At 44.9% G+C, this 8,239-nt stretch overlaps 1 protein-coding gene across 1 annotated transcript; it reads left to right on the top strand.

The window, feature by feature from the left end:
• The first annotated feature begins 4,573 nt into the window (after nucleotides 1-4,573).
• Nucleotides 4,574-7,393, top strand: LOC125551092 (CBL-interacting protein kinase 15-like). Its single transcript, XM_048714244.1, has 2 exons — nucleotides 4,574-4,819; nucleotides 5,567-7,393. The coding sequence occupies exon 2, from the start codon at nucleotides 5,862-5,864 to the stop codon at nucleotides 7,209-7,211; it is 1,350 nt and encodes a 449-aa protein (XP_048570201.1). The 5' UTR covers nucleotides 4,574-4,819; nucleotides 5,567-5,861; the 3' UTR covers nucleotides 7,212-7,393.
• The last annotated feature ends 846 nt before the right edge of the window (nucleotides 7,394-8,239 follow it).

Here is an 8,239-nt window from a genome sequence, read left to right on the forward strand (position 1 = left end):
TCCTCAAGTTACGGACCCAGTCCGTGTAATTTCTACCATCATATTTCAACTTTGCTTTCTCAAGGAACGCATTATAATTCAACGGAACAACAGCACGGGCCATCTATCTACAATCAAACATATAAAAGCAAGATACTATCAGGTACTAAGTTCATGATAAATTTAAGTTTAATTAATCATATTACTTAAGAACTCCCACTTAGAAAGACATCCCTCTAATCTTCTAAGTGATCACGTGATCCAAATCAACTAAACCATAACCGATCATCACGTAAAATGGAGAAGTTTTCAATGGTGAACATCACTATGTTAATCATATCTACTATATGATTCATGCTCGACCTTTCGGTCTCAGTGTTCCGAGGCCATATCTGCATATGCTAGGCTCATCAAGTTTAACCTGAGTATTCTGCGTGTGCAAAACTGGCTTGCACCAGTTGTAGATGGACGTAGAGCTTATCACACCCGATCATCACGTGGTGTCTGGGCACGACGAACTTTGGCAACGGTGAATACTCAGGGAGAACACTTTTTATCTTGAAATTTAGTGAGAGATCATCTTATAATGCTACCGTCAATCAAAGCAAGATAAGATGAATAAAAGATAAACATCACATGCAATCAATATAAGTGATATGATATGGCCATCATCATCTTGTGCTTGTGATCTCCATCTCTGAAGCACCGTCATGATCACCATCGTCACCGACGCGACACCTTGATCTCCATCGTAGCATCGTTGTCGTCTCGCCAAACTTATGCTTCCACGACTATCGCTACCGTTTAGTGATAAAGTAAAGCATTACAGGGCGATTGCATTGCATACAATAAAGTGACAACCATATGGCTCCTGCCAGTTGCTGATAACTCTGTTACAAAACATGATCATCTCATACAATAAAATTTAGCATCATGTCTTGACCATATCACATCACAACATGCCCTGCAAAAACAAGTTAGACGTCCTCTACTTTGTTATTGCAAGTTTTACGTGGCTGCTATGGGCTTTAGCAAGAACCATTCTTACCTACGCATCAAAACCACAACGATAGTTTGTCAAGTTGGTACTGTTTTAACCTTCGAAAGGATCGGGCGTAGCCACACTTGGTTCAACTAAAGTTGGAGAAACTGACACCCGCCAGCCACCTTTGTGCAAAGCACGTCGGTAGAACCAGTCTCGTGTAAGCGTACGCGTAATGTCGGTCCGGACCGCTTCATCCAACAATACCGCCGAACCAAAGTATGACATGCTGATAAGCAGTATGACTTATATCGCCCACAACTCACTTGTGTTCTACTCGTGCATAAGACATCTACGCATAAAACCTGGCTCGGATGCCACTGTTGGGGAACGTAGTAATTTCAAAAAAATTCCTACGCACACGCAAGATCATGGTGATGCACAGCAACGAGAGGGGAGAGTGTTCTCCACGTACCCTCGTAGACCAAAAGCGGAAGCGTTAGCACAACGCGGTTGATGTAGTCGTACGTCTTCACGATCCGACCGATCAAGTACCGAACGTACGGCACCTCCGAGTTCAGCACACGTTCAGTCCGATGACGTCCCTCGAACTCCGATCCAGCCGAGTGTTGAGGGAAAGTTTCGTCAGCACGACGGCGTGGTGACGATGTTGATGTTCTACCGACGCAGGGCTTCGCCTAAGCACCGCTATAGTATTATCGAGGTGGACTATGGTGGAGGGGGGCACTGCACACGGCTAAAAGATCAACTTGATCAATTGTTGTGTCTATGGGCTGCCCCCTGCCTCCGTATATAAAGGAGAAAGGGGGGTGCAGCCGGCCAGGGAGAGGGCGCGCCAGGAGGAGTCCTACTCCCACCGGGAGTAGGACTCCCCCCCCCTTTCCTAGTTGGAATAGGATTCGGGAGGGGGAAAGAGGAGGGAGAGAAGGAAAGGGGGGCGCCGCCCCCCTCTCCTTGTCCTATTCGGACTAGGGGGAGGGGCGCGCGGCCCAGGCCTGGCCGCCTCTCCTCTTCTCCGTAAAGGCCCACTAAGGCCCATTTACCTCCCGGGGGGTTCCGGTAACCTCCCGGTACTCCGGTAAAATCCCGATTTCACGCGGAACACTTCCGATATCCAAACATAGGCTTCCAATATATCAATCTTCATGCTCGACCATTTCGAGACTCCTTGTCATGTCCGTGATCACATATGGGACTCCGAACAACCTTCGGTACATTAAAACATATAAACTCATAATATAACTGTCATCGTAATGTTAAGCGTGCGGACCCTACGGGTTCGAGAACCATGTAGACATGACCGAGACACGTCTCCGGTCAATAACCAATAGCGGAACCTGGATGCTCATATTGGCTCCTACATATTCTACGAAGATCTTTATCGGTCAAACCGCATAACAACATACGTTGTTCCCTTTATCATCGGTATGTTACTTGCCCGAGATTCGATCGTCGGTATCTCAATACCTAGTTCAATCTCGTTACCGGAAAGTCTCTTTACTCGTTCTGTAATACATCATCCCGCAACTAACTCATTAGTTGCAATGCTTGCAAGGCTTAACGGATGTGCATTACCGAGAGGGCCGAGAGATACCTCTCCGACAATCGGAGTGACAAATCCTAATCTCGAAATACGCCAACCCAACAAGTACCTTTGGAGACACCTGTAGAGCACCTTTATAATCACCCCAGTTATGTTTTGACGTTTGGTAGCACACAAAGTGTTCCTCCGGTAAACGGGGGTTGCATAATCTCATAGTCATAGGAACATGTATAAGTCATGAAGAAAGCAATAGCAACATACTAAACGATCGGGTGCTAAGCTAACGGAATGGGTCATGTCAATCACATCATTCTCCTAATGATGTGACCCCGTTAATCAAATGACAACTCATGTATATGGTTAGGAAACATAACCATCTTTGATCAACGAGCTAGTCAAGTAGAGGCATACTAGTGACACTCTGTTTGTCTATGTATGCACACATGTATCATGTTTCCGGTTAATACAATTATAGCATGAATAATAAACATTTATCATGATATAAGGAAATAAATAATAACTTTATTATTGCCTCTAGGGCATATTTCCTTCACTTCATCTTTGTGGTCTTTCATTAACCCTAACACTAGCCCGTTTACTTGTGTTATTACATTGGTCCCTTGACCTTGCAAACTTCATATATGTTGTTTATCTCACCTTAGTAAAATTTGTAGTTGAAATATTCACCCCTCTAGGTCCGTTTCGATCCTTTCAGGCGGGGGCGCGTGCTTGATCTGTTTCGATGGTCATAATAGCATCATAGGCGGGAATCAATGACCTAGCATGTGATCGCCCGCATGTGGGGAAAACCTACACACAAGATGAGGCTGCCGGTAACAAGCTGACAACCAAACCTGCCAGCGCTCTAGAGCACATGCCCGACGATGACGCTCACCCACTGCCTTCTCAACACCGTTGACGCCATCGCTCAAATGTGGTTGCCAACATGAAATCAAAACCTAACCTTACCTAAGTGACAGACATGCAACCCCCCCCCCACACACACACGCACCACATGAGCATCATACATAAGCGAGGATAACCACCAACCTTATCGGTGGAACGACATGAGGATCTAGAGAGAGAAGGACGACAATAATGTTGGCCAACCTTTAAACAAGCAAAACATCGACCAACATTTGCATTTTTACACCCTCCATTCTTTTATGTAAGGTGTATTATTCTTGGCACGATGACCAAGGTACATAATTATAGACAATTTAGGATGAAATTACCCTTTCCAATTCATTTATTACCGGCAAGTAAATCATTTCGGCTAGGAAAGAAACAAATACATGCAATCGGGAGAGATATAGTTTCCTTTTTTCTCTACAAGGAGAGATACATGCAATCAGGTGAGAGATACTTTCCTTTTTTGGAGGGTCAATAACGGAATTACGAGGAATTAGAACAAATGCACCTTATATTGTGAAATTTTATCAAAAAACAAATACACCTAATATAAAGGAATGGAGGGAGTAATAGGGAAAGCTTGAGCACACCGAAAATCTAAATTAGACCGTCCCCTCCGATTCCGTCTTGGTCCTTCGGCTCCAGTTCTGATTGATGAAGGTTAGTCAGCTTTGTCCTCGTCGGAGAGCGTCGGAGAGTTGTGTTTCCCGACTCCGTCTGACCAGACCTACATTGTTATACAAGCCCTATATTACATTTTCTTCTCCTGGCCAACGATTTGCTACGCTGATTGTGGTCACCAGCATCTTCAGGTCTACATTGATGATTCCTCAACCATTGCTTCCACAAGCTTCTATGTTTAAACAAGTTTTCTCCCTTGAGACAGAGACCTAGAAACAACAACGAACTTTGCTCACGGTGCGCCACCAATGGATGCAAGAGGAAGAAGGCTTCGGTACCCCAAAGATTTGAATGTGCTTTTCAATTTCTATAAGGACGTTCTTATAAATACGTGCTACCTAATATGACATCACGGGTCGTACGAGCACAATTCTCCTCTCTCCTAATCATGAAGACACAATGATACGATTTGTACCACTCTACCAGGAATATGCCCCTCTGCGATGCGGTGCCCAGGAAACGCACCGGGGGCATCTTGGTCAAATCCACTAGCTTCTTCTCCTCCCTCCCCCTTCCCTCCGGCGGCTCCTCCCCTGCTCTGGCTCTGCTCCGCTTTATATAAGAAGAGCGGCCTCCTCCTCCACAAGCACACACACCAAAACAAAACTCCAGCAGCTCACACAGAGGCACAGACACAGAGAGAGAACTGCCTCGAGGTCCCGGCTTGGATCCAGAGCCTCCACTCTTGGCGGCGCCGGAAGGTACGCAAAATCCCCTCCCCGTTCTTTGATTCCGTTCAGCCTCAATGCGAGCCGTCGATGTAGGCATCCTTGTTGGCTAGTTTGTGCGTCTTCTTCAGTTTTGCCAAGGGCGAATCACTGGAGAAGCAATTCTTTCCCGTCCATCAGAGTTTGGGCATATATGAGCCAAATTTACGGCCTTTTAATTGTCGGCGAGGCTGCGTTCAGCCGAGTACGGCGGTGCATTCCTGCGGTTGGATGGATCTGGGTATTTGCAAGTTGTTATGCTCTTAGTTTTAGGATTGGAGGAACGGCCCGGTTCTCTGCAAAATCAAACATGTTTGGCCACTTTTCTTCATGAATTTGTTGACGGTGTTATGTTTCTACGATGTACCACCGAGTTGCTCCTCAACCCTGACTTTTCTGCATACCTCTGTTTACATTCTCAACTGGATGCACAAGTATGCAGCCTTGTTGATTCTAAAGTAAAATTAATAAGAATTACAGATACGTTTTCTGCTGTTTCTAGTTTGCCGTCTGCACAGAACAAATGTTTTTTCCTTCATATACCGACCACCATGTGCCTGATCCCGTCAGATTTGTTTCCTCTAAAGATTATGCAATAATCAAATTTGTTTCACCATTCTTCTGTATGCTCCAGTTGTTAAACCAACCAATAAATGTTTTGTTATTTCTTCAGTAATCCATACAAGGGTATATTTTGAATTTCCAATTGCAGAATCTGAAGATTTCTTTTCTTATTTGCAGAGAACTCCAACACAGAACAAGCACTCAAAGCCTCGGGGAATGCTGAAAGATGTGCTTGCTTAGAAGAAATTTCACCTGCGCAATAAAGGAGATTGCCTCTTCTCCACAGGAGCTGAGTTGGTCGACTCTTTATGTGAGCAACCATCTTGTTTGCATCAGCTCTGCACCATCTAGACTCCGTCCAGAGAAAGACATGAGAGTGTTGTTCATCGTAGTGGATCAAGACTACCTTGGAGAGGATGGTTGAAGTGCTGCAGTCCATTTGAATTATAGCCGCAATATAGGCTGTGGTTTTATGCAACTTGAAGTCATGGCAAACAGAGGGAAGATTCTAATGGAGCGGTACGAGCTGGGAAGATTGTTGGGGAAAGGAACATTTGGCAAGGTGCACTATGCAAGGAGCCTAGAGTCGAACCGAAGCGTCGCCATAAAGATGCTGGACAAGGAGAAGGTGCTCAAGGTTGGGCTCTCGGAGCAAATCAGGCGTGAGGTCACAACCATGCGGTTGGTGGCACACAAGAACATTGTTCAGCTTCATGAGGTCATGGCGACACGAAACAAAATATACTTTGTCATGGAGTATGTGAAAGGCGGTGAGCTCTTTGACAAGGTTGCAAAGAGTGGCAAGCTCACAGAGGGTGCTGCACATAAGTATTTCCAGCAGCTCATCAGTGCAGTGGATTACTGCCACAGCCAAGGCGTGTATCACCGGGATCTCAAGCTGGAGAACCTGCTCCTGGATGAGAATGAGAACCTTAAGGTCTCGGATTTTGGATTGAGCGCACTTTCAGAGTCAAAGAGGCAAGATGGCTTGCTGCACACCACCTGCGGAACACCCGCATATGTAGCTCCGGAGGTCATCAGCAAGACAGGTTATGATGGTGCGAAATCAGATATCTGGTCTTGTGGTGTTATCCTTTTTGTTCTTGTTGCTGGTTATCTCCCTTTCCATGGTTCCAACTTGATGGACATGTACCGGAAGATTGAGCAAGGAGATTTCAGGTGCCCCAGCTGGTTCTCACACAAACTCCAGAAGCTCTTGTTCAAGATTCTGGACCCCAATCCAAGCACCAGGGCATCTATCCAGAAGATAAAAGAGTCTACCTGGTTCCGGAAAGGTCCAAGGGGCACCCTTGCAGTGAAGGAGAGAACTCCCAGTGAGAACGTCACCACAAATGCTCCTCCTACAGCTGGTGTGAGGCCAAGGAAGAACACTCATGAAGATGTGAAGCCCCTGATGGTGACAAACTTAAATGCCTTTGAGATCATCTCCTTCTCCACGGGGTTTGACCTGTCTGGCCTATTCATCCAAGAGGAGTGCAGAAAGGAGACAAGGTTCACTTCAGACAAGCCTGCTTCAGCCATCATCTCGAAGCTGGAATATGTTGCGAAAGCGCTGAATCTCAGGGTAAGGAAGAAGGACAATGGCGTGGTGAAGATGCAAGCGAGGAAGGAGGGAAGGAATGGTGCTGTTCAGTTAGACATGGAGATCTTCGAGATCACACCTTCCCACCACCTCATTGAGATGAAACAAACAAGTGGTGATCCACTGGAGTACCGGGAGCTATTGGAGGACATCCGGCCAGCGCTGAAGGACATAGTCTGGGCCTGGCACGGAGATGACCACCAGCAGCAGCTAGAGTAGGTTTTGGAATCTTGAGTATTTAGTTTTGGTTCTGCGAATTCGTCCAGTTTTCAGCTGGAACGATCCTATTTTACATGCGTGTGTTCTTTGTACAAAATATATTTTTTCCTACATGAGGTGAGGCATTCTGTTCGAGGCATTGTTGAGAAGTTGAAATGCATAATAAAGGTTGTTCCTGTTTAGTTGCTGTCAACTTGTCACTGTCCTGTCATAATGCTCATTTTGGGTGAAATTAAATGCTATGCCAAGCATTTACAGTAGAAAGCTCCCACTACACCTCCATAAACACATTTCTCAAAACATACGACTTATTAGCCAGCACTTGAACATTTTGTGATTTGCCATCTCTGGAAGAAACCTACAACTGTTCAGTTTTTTTCATGATGTGAGTTGTAATTTGGGTAAGATAATCTTCAGAAAGTCCTCTGGAGAGATGGCTCTCCCATCATCTAGTTTAATGTTTATTACTTATCGGGAGCTGAATATGTCCCATGGAAATTTCTTTCCAGATTTTGGAAGAATTTTCATATTAACAGAGGTTGCTCAGCGGTCATACTCAATAACCAATGCACAGACTAACTAAGGAAGTAGAAAATCAACAAGTGGTGCCTATTCAGTCTGATCTGAAAAGTAGAAAATCAACAAGTGGTGCCAACAATTTGCAGAGAGCTGCAGCTTCACCGAGAAAGCGAAATAATAGAATTTTACTAAAGAGGGGTATCCTCTTATTAAACAACAGAAAGCGAAGTTATCGGTAAAGAAAATAAATACCGAGCGTATAAATTCACTTGCTGGCAGGTTCGATCTAGAAAATATCTGAACTCCACTGTAAGTAAATTAAAGAAATTGTCACTATCACAGGGGATAGGTCCAACATCCAAGTGTTTCTTTTCACTTTCCTAATCAACCATCCAAAAAATTCAACAGTAAAATTACTGATTTGATTGAGCTAACCAATCATAGATTTCTCAAAGTCGTTGAAGGATAAACTCTTTATGTCCTAGGTATCCAACATATATGCTTCTGTC

This window comes from Triticum urartu, chromosome 4 (genome assembly GCF_003073215.2).
Source record: "Triticum urartu cultivar G1812 chromosome 4, Tu2.1, whole genome shotgun sequence".
NCBI classification, from domain to species: Eukaryota; Viridiplantae; Streptophyta; class Magnoliopsida; order Poales; family Poaceae; genus Triticum; species Triticum urartu.

Excerpts from the sequence above, each read along its gene's own strand:
- LOC125551092 (XM_048714244.1), top strand. The coding sequence starts at position 5,862 with ATGCAACTTGAAGTCATGGCAAACAGAGGGAAGATTCTAATGGAGCGG.